Below are 14489 nucleotides of genomic sequence, written 5' to 3'. Positions count from 1 at the left end.
TGACCATGTATCAATAAGACAGCACCATAACAACGCAAACTAAAAGGTAACTTAAACAAAAATGTATAAGGATGTACCCTCACTGATATATCAAATCCATTTATTTTGGTTAAAATAGAAGAAGATTGAGTGATTTTATGAGGTATCGTCTGTTTGAATATGCTGCAATAAGTTGAATTGTATTGTATGGCATCGTATTGATCTTTGTTGCAAAACTTGGACAATATTTTGGAAAACTCACTAATATACACTCAATTCATAAATATTTGCTTTTGGTAACCTTTCGGAAAGGTCCCTTTCTAAATATCGGGTAAAGGAGTCAAATGTTTATCAGATTCTTTATATCACAATAGTAAAAATGTTAAACTTATTCCATACATTAAGATACAAATATTGAAAACAACACGTTTAATAATTGCATGCGTCCGAACCGCTTTTCTGGATTTCCCTTCATCAGGAACGCTCAAAGCCAAACATTTGAAATCCGAGGATGTATAAGTACGGAACACTTTACATATAATACATATAAAAATTAGTTCAGTCTTTTAGTTAAATGCTACCGAACAGAATCATCCTTGTTTATTTGGTACATCAATAAGTTGCTCAAATGGCAATAACTACATTTTAACGACCCTACAACAGAAATGACATTCACAGTGTAAACATTGTTCCAAAATTAAAATAATCCAATTTACCCATTTATTGTCATATTTAGAGTTTAAACTCATCAAAACTTCCAACTTATAACACAACGTCTTGGTATACGAATAGTCAATATAATAATTAATAAATAATAATGATTTGTGTCTCAGCTAAGGGTAAAATGTAGGTTTAAATGGACCCACTTCTTTCAAGGGTGACTGGGGTATAAAAATATGGTCACTTGGTCTTCTCCCGACCGGCAATAAAACGCTTGCCGAAGTGGGGCGTCCGTTTGGCTGTGCGGGATGTATCAAGTTCGCAGTCACGTGCGGTCAGAAGGGGGACGTTAAATCCGATGCCTCGTGTAAAGAGAGTGTCACGCTCTTTGCACGTTAACAACCCTTGCAACAACCCTTTGTGGGGTCCGTAGGTGGCCTGTTGCAAGGCACAAATTCTGTCCCTATCCAATATACCCTCCTTTTCCGGTGGCAGTCCAAATTTCTCCGACCATCATCCCAGATGGCCTCTATTGTATCAACCTACCTATTGTATTTATTGTGAACTTGTTCTCGTCCTGAATATGCATGAAATATTTGCTTTGCCACTGGACGTTTAAGCAACCAACAATTTATCAATCTTTCATAAACTATAGGAAATAGTATATTATCATAAGATAGCAGTGTACATGAATGGTATAACGATTACAGTGTAGGTCACGACCTGCATTATCAGGTATAACGCAAAGAAAATTATGGAGATGTTTATATTATCATGTTTATGTTTGTCTGGGATTGTTATCGGTAAGAAAAAACCTATTTCTTAAATATTAATTTCTACGTCTCATCATTTCATTAAAAATCATGAACAGATTCCAAATACAAAGAGAACATTAGTAGTTTGAGATATTTGAGACATATTTCCAATCAATTGCCGTCAAGTAAAAAAAGAAAAAGTTTTCATCCATTGTTGTACCAAGTTAGGGTATCGAGCCATCGAACATATTCTTGTTAAAAAACAAAATAGTTGCAATAACTCTAATTCATATTTACTAGTATTCTTTGTACAGAAACTGTGTTAAATGTCCTAGTTTCATAAAAAGGGCAAGCTACAAATGTGTTAAACGCGTTGATACGAAAGTCCAGGTCAAGGTCACATAACAACCAGTGTTATGAAAAAAAGTACAAATGCGTTTTCCTATACACATCATGAGTAATGACCAATAAATTGTAAAGCAAAATATTCCAGGGAACCTTTAGAGCTGTTTTCCGAATGCTTCCTTTTTTGTAGAAATGTTTGCTCAACCATTATAATAAAGATTGACATCTGCAATCAATAGATCGGTAGAGCTTCAGTTTTTATATACTATACTAGTACTTATATGTTATTGAATGTTTTGTATAATGCAGAGTATAATATATACATTGTTAAGGTAGGTTGACAATTTGACAACATAGATAAATAGATGCTTTATTATTGAGAATTTTATGAAGAAGCATGTCAATGTTCGATTTGAAATTTAACCAGTTTATCTCCTTACGTAGGTGTAAGTGTTGGTGCCTCCAGTATAACATTTGTAAATTAAACTGTCAATTGTTCTTGAACAATTGAGAGGTCTTTCCTTTTGTAATGTAAAATACATGTTCAAATAGACGTAGAATGTATTGAAAAGCTTTAAAATACACTGAAAAACCTTTAAATAAGGTCAAAAACACCAAATTCGCTATATGGGACATGACCTTGACCTTTGACCTTTTGACCTTTGTCAAGGTCATAAGTCCCCAATGTCATTGCCGAAGACCCCATGGGTCTAGGACCTTTGGTTATATAGTAAAAGATGATTTTGTCTTTCCAGAAACCTAAAACAGGTGTTATGCCCCTTAAAAAAAGGTCAAATCTCTTCGGTCAAAATGTAACAAAGTTGCGCCTTTATGACCCAAACATTTTCCACTATTTAAAACTTCTGTAAGTATAATGGTTTCTGAGATTATTCCATAACAAGGTGGTAGGTCAAAGGTCAAGGTCAACATACACATTTGACCTTGAGGTATTTTTCAAAGATACATGAATTGATGATGATTGGTGAAACTCCTAGGTGTCTATGACTTACGGTTTCTGAGTTTTGGTGGTCAACCGACACCGGTTAATTTTCATAGGGGCATAACCCTACCAATGAGTCGTTGAATCTTTTCGATCCAAATGTAACGAAGAACCGGGGTCTGGTCCTGAACAAATTTCACCCTTTGTTTTTTTTCTACCTATTACGGTTACGGTGTTGGAACGATAACAAGGTTTTTTGGTTTCGGAGGGATTACTCCGAACCGACAAAATATTTCGACTAACAGGGTGAGTTCCAGATAGGTATTCATGACACCGATACAAAGTGTGAACATGAAAGCGACACATCTTACGGTTAACGCGGCTAAATTTGTCAAAGTTTGGCGGAAAAAGAATAATAATAATAATAATAAACAGAAGAAATACAGTAAGGTCTTTCCCTTTTGTAAAAGGAAAGACCTTAATTAAGCGAGCAGTATGGCACCAAATCAAATCAAAACAAAACAAATCGAATCATTTTACTGGTGTTAAATCAAACTATTGGGTTGTTACCAAGACATGTGAATGTTACATTTTAACGTTGTGTTTCTTTTGTGTCGTTTGTTTCCTCTTATATTTCAGTTTGAATTAATATTATTGGAAGACGTGTCACGGTAGTTTTCTATACCAAATTCATGTATTTAGTATTTATGTTATATTTCTTATTCTCGTCGGATTTTGTCTAGGGCTTAGTTTTCTGTGTGTGTTACAATTTAATGTTGTGCCGTCATTCTCTTATATTTGTTCTCAACTGTAGGTTTCGACAATTGTTAAAAAGGTCTTTTATAACTAATGCTCTCGTTAACATGATGAAACAATTATATCTCATTTTATTTATACGAAATCATCCTGTTAGTTTGTCTATGACTATGGAAGGCTGTAAGTGTGTATGGGATTCATCTACTTATTGAGATATTAAATTTATTAAGTAAATCAGACATATCAGAATAGGACAGAGAGTTCCGAGTTCAAATACAATAATGTTTGGTTTGCTCCAGTAAATGAGAGTGAGTATAATTTGCAGAACGAAGACAAGAGCTTCATATTTTGAAGAAGAAGAAAATAAATATCCTTCAATCCATCTACAAACTATTCATAAACTTTCGGAAATGGTATATTATCATAAGATAGCAGTGTACATGAATGGAATAAAGATTCCAGTGTAGGTCACGACCTGCTTTATCAGGTATAACGCAAAGAAAATTATGGAGATGTTTATATTATCATGTTTATGTTTGTCTGGGATTGTTATCGGTAAGAGTAACGTATTTCTTGAATATTATTTTCTACGTCTCATAATTCCATTAAAAATCATGCACAGATTCCAAATACAAAGAGAACATTAGTAGTTTGAGATATTTGAGACATATTTCCAATCAATTGCCGTCAAGTAAAAAAAGAAAAAAGTTTTCATCCATTGTTGTACCAAGTTAGGGTATCGAGCCATCGAACATATTCTTGTTAAAATAACAAAATAGTTGCAATAACTCTAATTCATATTTACTAGTATTCTTTGTACAGAAACTGTGTTAAATGTCCTAGTCTCATAAAAAGGGCAAGGTACAAATGTGTGAAACGCGTTGATATGAGAGTCCAGGTCAAGGTCACATAACAACCAGTGTTATGAAAAAGTACAAATGCGTTTTCCTATACACATCATGAGTAATGACCAATAAATTGTAAAACAAAATATTCCAGGGAACCTTTAGAGCTGTTTTCCGAATGCTTTCTTTCTTTGTATGAATGTTTGCTCAAACATTATAATAAAGATTGACATCTGCAATCAATAGATAGGTAGGGCTTCAGTTTTTATTTACTTAACTAGTACTTAAATGTTATTGAATGTGACGTATAATGCAGACTATAATTTATACATTGTTAACGTAGGTTGACAATTTGACAACATAGATAATTAGATGCTTTATTACTGAGAATTTTGTGAACAAGCATCAATTGATCATATCAGTGTTCGATTTGAAATTAAAACAGTTTATCTCTTTGCGTAGGTGTTAGTGTATACCTCCAGTATAACATTTAGAAATTGAGCGAACAGTAGGGCACCAAATGAAATCAAATTAAATCAAATTATTTTATTAGTGTAAAATCCAAATATTTGGTTGTTACCAAGACAAACATGACAATATTAACAAACATGACAATATTTACAAACATTCAATATGATAAGATAACCAACATTCATATTATATAAGTATATCAAGCATTTAAATATTTTCGAGGAGGTGATACTTTTGCGAATTTAAAAGTAAAAGTACAACATTCTTAATGATATTTATGTAAAATATAACAAAACAAATATATTGTGTAATAAAAATTAAAACAAATAGAAAATAATAACAAATTTGTAACTGATATATGAGGCGATGCGACATAAAACTGGTTTTGCCTCACCAAAATTTGTGCTTGTAACAGGTATCTTTTTCGTGTCTTGTTGATCTAATTTTCTTTGTTTGTTCATTGTATATAGATAAAGGAAGATGTGGTGTGAGTGCCAATGTATATGACTGTATCTTATTTTTCGACGTAGTCCAGCGTCTTTGGTTTGTAATTTGTTGTAATACCGAAGTTTTCGATGATTCCTATATATAATTCATAAGTTGATCATACTTATCCACATTAATCGGTGAATTTCTTATATACTTAAATAATTTGTAAAATAAATTGAAGAAAATATTACCAGTTACAGAACAGGAGTTAAAGCTCATGTTTCGAGCATACCAGCCATGCTATGGGAAAATTATCGACACTGCAAAAAAAAACCGTCCATACCTAATGATTCCCAAGATCTCTATTACAATATATTGTTTAAAAAAGAAAAAAAACTTGGATTGAAACTTACGGAAGCCCTTGAGTGATAAACAAAAAAATCAATGCACTCATACCACATCTTCTTTTTTATATTCATATGCATATACTTTTTTCTATATATGCACATACTTATTCTATATATGAATGTACAAATGTAGTTCCGTATATGAATACTTTTCTCAGTATATATGAACATTTTTCAACGTGAGAATTACAATTCATATTATGCTTTTCTGTTGTTTTTTTTCCAAACTGAACTAAGGGTTCCAATATCATAAAAGCAATGTTTATTAAGAATTTCTTAATGATGTATGTTGTTCAATTAAGCAACTGTTGGAATCATTTTTATATGAATGCAATATTATTTTGGTATGTATGAAGGTTTGGCGCTGTTTTCTTCATCTATAGTCACTTGGTTTTAATGTCAAAACGTTGAAGGAGTCGATTTGTTTGTATTAAATTTTACACAAGGATTATTACCACTAACGGGGCAAAAGTTGTAAAAATGCATTCTTATAAAACTGCCATTTGCTTTACCAATTTCAATGTGTTTTCAAAGTATTCAGTATAATCTAAGATCTCAAAATGTGTATTGTTTTCTATTATTATGATGTTATAGAAAGGACCAAAACGGGGGATTTTTTTTTATGCCCTGTCGATAGGCGTATGGGGCATTAGACATGTATTACCCTTGATCGTCCGTTTTACCGTCTGTCCTTCCATCTTTTCATTTTATTTTGCTGCACTCTAATTCAACTTTGCCTCCACTTTATTTGATAAAGCTCATACACAAAGGTAAAAACCTATAAAACGCAAAAAGTCACCTGCTGTACTACAGTTCTGCTTCTTTATAATAAGGAAAATTTCATTTCTTTTTTTGTTTGTTTTTGCACTCTCACCTTAATCCCCAAATGCTAATAATGTAGACGCAAAACAAGAAATGCAGGGTAAATCAGACAAGTCATAATGCAGCACTGCAGCACGTCATATCATATTTGATATTCACTCCGTTTTAAAGCTTTTCAATACATATACATTATGTTTACGGCGTCGGCGTTTGCTTCGCAATGTATTAGTTTGTGATAACGTCTAGTTTATGTTGAACCACAAGTGGTGGTTCAATATTATGTTTTATGCAGTTGTATAAGTATAGGAACATCTCATTTCCATAGAACATATTTGGACCTGTCCCCTCAGTAATTGTCTATTGACTTTGAAAATTTATTGGCATTTGCAAGTCATGTTTCTATGTAGGTTATTAAGACCACCCACTCATCATTTTTCTTTTGTTGCTGTTTAAAATATAGTTAGCAAAGATTTAACTATTTGAGTACACTATTTTTAAATTTCAACTGAGTTTGGCAAACAGTCTAAAATATATTTCAAACAAAGAGAAGTTCATTGATAACTGTTCTTTTCTCCTAGAAAAGTTGTGACTTTTTTCCATTGAAATCAAAAACGTAGACAAAAGTGTTTGTCCTATTCTGGAAAAATAAAAGATTTCAAAATTAAATTATATCGAAGTTAAATTTCATGAATAAAAATAGCTCAAAAACACCCGTCCGCATTATGTCCTCAATCTCGTGAGAACAAAATAAAAAAGAGAAAGTATGTTTTAGCATAAACATTCTAAAATGATCCATGGTTGATTGCACCTTTCCAAATACAAAGTATTGCTGACTTTTTTTTTCAGCAATTGGCCCAATCTAGCTGCTTCAACGACAACTGCGATATTTTGTGTTTCTCATGTTAAATTCATTTTTAAAATAATGTATGTTCAGTATGTAATTACAGCATTTTCAACCTGGATAACACCGTATAAAGTAATTAATATTAACACACTTCTGCAAATATTTTAGAAAAAACATCGTTGTTCAACTACAGAAAAACATCACTATCGTTACATTGTTTTGGATTGATGTTTTTTGTTTTACACTTTGAGAAAGCCCATGATTTAAACGCTACCTGTAGGTGTATTTGTAATCCTTATCGTAGTCGTATGACAGTTTCCGCATATGTATAACTTTTTTTAATTAACATTAGTATATCGACATTTTTTTTCAACACTTTATAGTATGATAAAGTTACTTTTTTATATCTTCATGTTTTTATATGTCTCCGTAGTAAACGCCCAATCTAGTTGCTCGTACGGACTGCATGAATGCGAATTTTATCCTTGGGAAGCGTGGTCAGCATGTAATTCCACTTGCGGAGGTACAAGATACAGAATGAAACCACTTTGCTGTGTTCATGTTCAAGGCCAGCAAACGACTTTTGATGAATGCTTGCAGTCCTGTAATATAACAAGACAGCAGTATTTTCAAAATAAATATGAAGAACAGTCGTGTGAAGGATGTACTAACGGTAAGTTTTATGTTGGCATAATAGATATCTTTTGATTTTATGTATCAGTCCATATTCCACTTATTGATTTTATAGAACAGTTCACATGATATTAGCTTACACATATTTGATTTCCCTTTTTTAATAGTTATTCGGTACATACTTTGGCATATGTCTTCTCATACTTACTGTTCATGGAAAATAATCGACTCAAAGTAACAAAGAAAAGGAATACAGAACATGAGTTCATCTATTTACAAAACTTTGGGATTCGATTCCACAAAATATATCTCCTTTGAACACGGGTAGTGACAAAAGTAGATATACGCAACTTGTATTTTACCTTAGCATTTACAAATGATTTAGAACCATTCAGCAATTGGAAGTTTATTTTCAACTCATACATTACACTTTACATTCAATCGAGCGTAAAACCATCAATATAGAAAATTTTGGAAACTACTTTAAAATATGATGAATTTAATCAAGAATTATGCTAGACAATGGGCTAAGCGCAAAAGAAGAAGAAGACGTTTATACTTTTTTATGGAACTGGTATGGCTATTTGGTCGTTGAAACAAATCAGAATGAAATATTAGTTAGTGACAATTTCACTGGAAACTCAACGACAATTACAAAAATGAATATATCTGTACTAAAAAATTATACGTCTGTTCTGTGTTCATTTAGAATCTTAGGCAATGATGAAGTACGGATCTCCCATCACGCGCATTCAATATTGTCGATATATCGGAACTAACAACAACTGTTATACAAGTTGCAGTTTTTGTCATCTATTAAACCAGTGTTAACACAATCTTTTGTTCAGAAAATGACTGAACAAAGTCAGAAATATTTCAGTTTTTACAATTTCTACCATTGGTTGGTATAGCGGAGTGTTTTGACAGATTTATGGAGTTCACATCATTTGAATTAACCCTGGATTTTGGTACTTTTATAAATACTTTTTTTCATATCTTAATCACATGAGTGTCTTCAAAACACCGTCATATGTATTGGTCTCTTCCAAGTGCTCAATGTAACCTTTTTTGTTTAAGACTAATAACATCAATTTTAATTTTATCAGCAATGATAACCGGGTTTCAGAGTTCTTGTAAAAATATATACGTTAGGTAGGGGATGAATCCGTTTTTAAATATTAAAATATTCCAAAGAACAAAAAACATTGAAAACAACATGTTACTTTGTTCAATGAAAGAGTATAAAATAGCTGCTTTTTAAATTAGTGACATATCATATATATTTTCAGTACAAACTAAACCTCAAGCTACAACAGTTACAACACAAACTGTACCGTCCTGTGTGGATGATTCACGTGTCGCGTGCGATCAATCTGCATGTGATAGCGGCTTGAAAATGTTCTGCCAAGCGACATGCAACCTTTGTAGTAAGTACCTTGACAATAAAGTGTGACATCCGCAGTTCAGGTTTTTTGATTTTAAAGCTGTCACTTATACTGAATTTTACTTGAATATTTTCAAATAAAGATTTTCTCGCTGTGTTGTATAAATTTCAATCCTTGTATCTATGATGAGTTTATTGTAAATCCATTGGTGACCTTATGCTGTTGGTCTGTCCTTAGGTCGGGTTGTTGTCTCTTTGACACATTCCCCATTTTCATTCTCAATTTTAATCAAAGTCTTAGTTCATCTATGTAGAGGTCGGCCTCTAGTTTATGTTTATAGGATATAATAACATGTTCAAGGTACTTAAGTCATGGAATATGTGTCGATATTGATGTAGTAAGAATGTGATTTTTTATACAAAATTATGAGTTATATATCTTTAATATTCCGCTTTTATAAAAATTAAAAAACATCATACCTCGATCTAAAACGCAACTCATGCCCCTTTGATTACGCTGTGATATGCCTGTTCTAAGTCAGAAATATGCCAGTTGTTTTCCATTCATGTTTGATTTCTTTGAGGTTTTGATTTTGCCATTTGCTTAGAGACTTGTTGTTTTTAATTTTCTTTGGAGTTCGATATTTCTGCTCTTTTACTTTTTGTTCTCGATAGCACTTATAACATCGATCCAATAAACAGCTTATATCATTCAAGAACGGTGGAAATAAGAATTTCTATCGCCTGTAACGAAGATTGGAGTATGACAGATCAGATTTTTTTTTTTATCTTCGGTCCCTGGATTGAAAACGCTTGATTTTGAGTTTTTATGGCTAGTTTATGGTGCATATAGCCTGGCACAAAATATGGCGGAATTAATCCCGTTTACATTTTTACCTTAATAAAGGACTGTAGTTTAACTATTTTTCAGGCATACCACACGTGCCGTCAACTTCAAGGTGTCCTAAGGGCTGGGCAGAATTTCAAGGCGAATGTCTCTTGTTTAGTCCTGAAAAGAAAAATTGGTTTGAGGCACATGTAAGTTTCTATAAAATTGGTATTAATTTAAATAGAAGGATTTGAAGTTACGTATTTCATGCTTTCGTGAGAACTTATCTGTTTATCGAACTAATTTATGCTGTCTCTAAACTAGATGTATACCAGGAAACATATTATTATGTACGAAAACATAAAAAAAACATCACGAAATCTTTCCACGTCCAGTGGATTAATAATACATCAACATGACATTTGAAGATAGATTGGAAGTTTGAACCTCATTTGCAATAGTTAAATACTAGTATCGAAATTCCTTTGATTGAATATCAAAACATTACGTATCATCGATATAATCGTTTTATCTTTAACAAAAAAAAAACCCAAATCTGTCTAAATAGTAAGCGATATTGGTCTTCCTGATTTCAATTTTCCTTCTGACATTAGCTGGACTCGCTGAGCAAATACAGAATGTCTAACATATAAAATCGGCATAAATCGAAAACAAAATAATGTCGAATTGTTTTCTTGCAAGTCAAATTTGTAAAAACGAAGTTTAAATAATAGATAATAAAAAAAAAAATGTTTTGCAAAATTAAACTGATTTCTACTTACGAAGGATAATCCAATAAACCGTTATAGTAAACCAATGGATATAGTCATCACACTGAATGAGATGTTAACCTATGAAGTTTAAAAAAAAAGGTCACATACCAAATGTGCAAGTGAATAACATGCTGAATTGATATTTATAATTTGTTTGTAGAGCAGCTGTAGATCTCATCAGGCGTATTTAGCAACAGATGACAGTGCAGAAAAACATTCATTTATGAGAAAAATTATCAGTATCTTAGATGGTTAGTAAAATATGAGTAAACAGAGATAAGAGGCACATATCTTTTTTCCCCTCAAAATATCACAACAACAAAAAACGAACTTGAAATTTAGTTTGTTGATGATGTGGCTTATGTTTTATAAAACGTTTTTTTTTTATAGTTAACACAAATCATACTGCTTAAAGGATATTAGCTACTGATATTCGAAGAAACAACATGAATAACTTATTTTTCATTAAACATCTCAGGATTGTTTCTAATCTCTCTCAATTTTCTCAGTAAAATCTGTTTTATCGCTGTTCGAAACAGTTTTAGATCAGTTCTACTATAGCTGTATTAACCTTTCTTATAGAGTAGAACTGTCAGAATCTGTTAGAGTAGAACTATCAGAATCTGTTAGAGTAGAACTGTCAGAATCTGTTAGAGTAGAACTGTCAGAATCTAATATAGGGTTAAAAAACGTAATAAAATTCATCATATATACAATGATTCAAATTGTGTAGGCCAGACGCGCTCGTTTCGTTTAAAAAGAACCATCAGTGACGCTAAATAAAACAATTATGATTATGAATATTTTTCCCGACGATGTTCTTAGCTAGAACTGTCCAAACTCTTTTACAACAGAACAGCGGATATCAGAACAGTTCTACTGTTGTTCTAGTTCAGTTTTTGAAAAATTTCAAGAGAGGCTAGAAAAGACAGTCATAGATTGAAAATAAACTGACAACACCTCTGCTAAAATTAAAAGAAAAACAGACAAATAATAGTACAGAAGACAACACATAGGAAACTAAAGACTAAGCAACACGAACCACACCAAAATCTAGGGGTGATCTTAAGTGCTCTGGAAGGATGAGCAGATCTTTCTCCACATGTGGCACCCGTCGTGTTGAACTGACCCAACTGTTTGATGATGATATTCTAGGGTAAATCATGTGTACCAAGTCAAACAGCATCGAGGACATTGATTTATAGAGATTTAAAACTCAGAAAATCTGGTATGATATAATAAGGCAATTATCGTCCAAAACTAATGACATATGTTATTTGACTCTTCCAAATAAATGGGTTTTTTTTATTGAATCGACACATTTCAATTTCTTATAATAACATTGCATGAATATTTCATTATGATACGTTATTTTGATTGGCCAATATCAATCACGCATCCTTCTGAAGTCAACATTCATTACACTATGAAATGTAATATTCATGATGACACGAGCTCCCACGATAAAGTGCACAGGTAAATTAATGGAAAACTTGATAGAAATCGTGCTTTCATGATCTTACCTAAGAAATGTAATTATAAGTATTAAATTCTTCTTTTTGTAATTTCATAGGGTTGTAAAAGCGTTCACCGTCCGCACATTTTTAGAAAAAAAAATGTACTTCTGTCAACGCTTTTACACCCCAATAAATTTGAAAATGTCTTTAACTGCAGGAGAAGGTTTCAGAAACTTTTTTATTGGAGCAACAGATCTAGTGTTTGAAGGACAATGGCTTTGGACAGAAACTGGTACCGCACAAAAAGGTTACACAGCCTGGGAACCAGGTAAACCAGATAATAATGTGTCACTTTCTATCAAAAAGAACTGTTTGATGTGTTTCCTGGATGGTGATAACCTGTATTGGACCGACAACGATTGTTATGATAGAAATGTTCATTTCATTTGTGAAAAACAGTAAGTTTCAGAATTAAGATGATAACACACAACAACAACTTTAGAATTAGTCAAAACTTGAAATCATTTGGTGTAATAAGTCGTATTTACAGTCTAACAGGCATTCAATTGTGTGCTTTCCATTTCCATAAATCAACACTCTAACAGCGTCTGCATAATTCCATGAGGTATATGTCTCCTAGTTAATATAATATTGCAGAGTTATCATTCTCTATCATGATTTCCTTGATAGAGGATCGCTGATTACAAGAAGGCTATTAATACCATGGTTCCACATGGTTAAGTTAAGATCATTCATTTGAAGGTTGTATGCACGCTATGATGAGTATATTGACCGTTATAGAATATCATTGTCATTGTTGACAACAGATATGTTCCAATTAAGTAAGCGAAATCCTACTGCTTTTCTTTTATTGTGAACTTACATAATGAAACTAATGACCAAACATGTACTTATCATGAGCAACCTAATTGGTGCTACATGTTGTAAAGATCATTCATACTCCCCGGTGCTTCTGAGAATCACATGATATTAACTGGTGTTCGTTTTGCTCTGGTTCCCGATTTCCTTGCAATATTATGTAGGCAGTTGTTTGAAATTTCGACAATTTCAGTTTTCAGTATGGTGTTCTCGGTCTCTCATCGAATTATGAATTTTATTGTATCTTAAGTATTTCTTGCTGTCTTTTTAAAGAAATATTAAAGCCAGTTGTGGCATTGGTAGACCAGAACGTGATTCCATGTGACGAAGCCTATGGTACACTTGATAGGAATCATAATGGCAATCATTATCTTATTTTCAGAGCTACAGATTTTGTTAATGCCGAACAGATTTTCGGCTGAAGATACTGATACAGAGATAGGTTAATAAAATAAATTTTTCAAATGCCTTATTAATTTATATTTTTCCATTGAAAATGAATATCAAAAAAATAATAATTGAAAAGCAATTACCAAATTGACAATATGAGGGATAATTCAAAGAAAAGCATAAAGTTTCCATAGAATAGACGAAAAATGAAACTAAAATGCGAAGATGTTCAATTATGAATAGAAAATATGTTTTAAGTTTATCAAGTGACAACACTTTTGCAAATCTATCATATCTTAAGAACAAACATACAATTATTGAAACAACAAAAGGAATAATTTCATATTGATAATGGTACGGTATATGAAAAGATATTATCTGACCCCTGGAAACACAAAAATAGTAAAATTCTTTCATTCTTTTAAATTTGTATAGTTGTAATGATGAATTCATAGGATGATATGTTGACACTTTAGTTATATTATGATATACAAAATGTAACATCACTTTGAAGTCATAAACATGTTGAAATAGACGAATTTGGCCTAAAATAATAATTCAGTGATATTTGGTAAAATTAGTTGAGACCTAAGAATTCTTAACGAAGATCATTTATCCACATTCAGTTCGTTGTTTTTTTTTACTGACATGAAGATGTTAAGAATTTATAAGGTAGAGACCTGCGTAAATTAAATCACTGTTGTTTAAACATGTTTATCTCATTCTCAAGAAGTATTTTATATTTATATGGTGATTATGTGTTACATTGGATTCTCTTTTTTTCAGTAGTGTAAACAGTGCATTGTAATGTGCACACGTTATGACAATACACACACACATATTTGCATTAGAGTTCGGTACTTTTGTTATGGTTTTGTTTAAACACACTTA

At 32.1% G+C, this 14489-nt stretch overlaps 1 protein-coding gene across 1 annotated transcript; it reads left to right on the top strand.

Annotated features, from left to right (window-relative positions):
• The first annotated feature begins 3923 nt into the window (after positions 1-3923).
• On the top strand, positions 3924-13533 carry LOC134686659 (neurocan core protein-like). The gene is made up of 7 exons (XM_063546333.1): positions 3924-3990; positions 7687-7926; positions 9176-9313; positions 10202-10308; positions 11033-11123; positions 12547-12787; positions 13482-13533. The coding sequence occupies exons 1-7, from the start codon at positions 3942-3944 to the stop codon at positions 13531-13533; spliced, it is 918 nt and encodes a 305-aa protein (XP_063402403.1). The 5' UTR covers positions 3924-3941.
• Positions 13534-14489: the final 956 nt, after the last annotated feature.

This window comes from Mytilus trossulus, chromosome 10 (genome assembly GCF_036588685.1).
Source record: "Mytilus trossulus isolate FHL-02 chromosome 10, PNRI_Mtr1.1.1.hap1, whole genome shotgun sequence".
Taxonomy (NCBI): domain Eukaryota; kingdom Metazoa; phylum Mollusca; class Bivalvia; order Mytilida; family Mytilidae; genus Mytilus; species Mytilus trossulus.
Note: the sequence above shows the minus strand (reverse complement) of the source record. Positions and strands in the feature narration are given on the sequence as shown.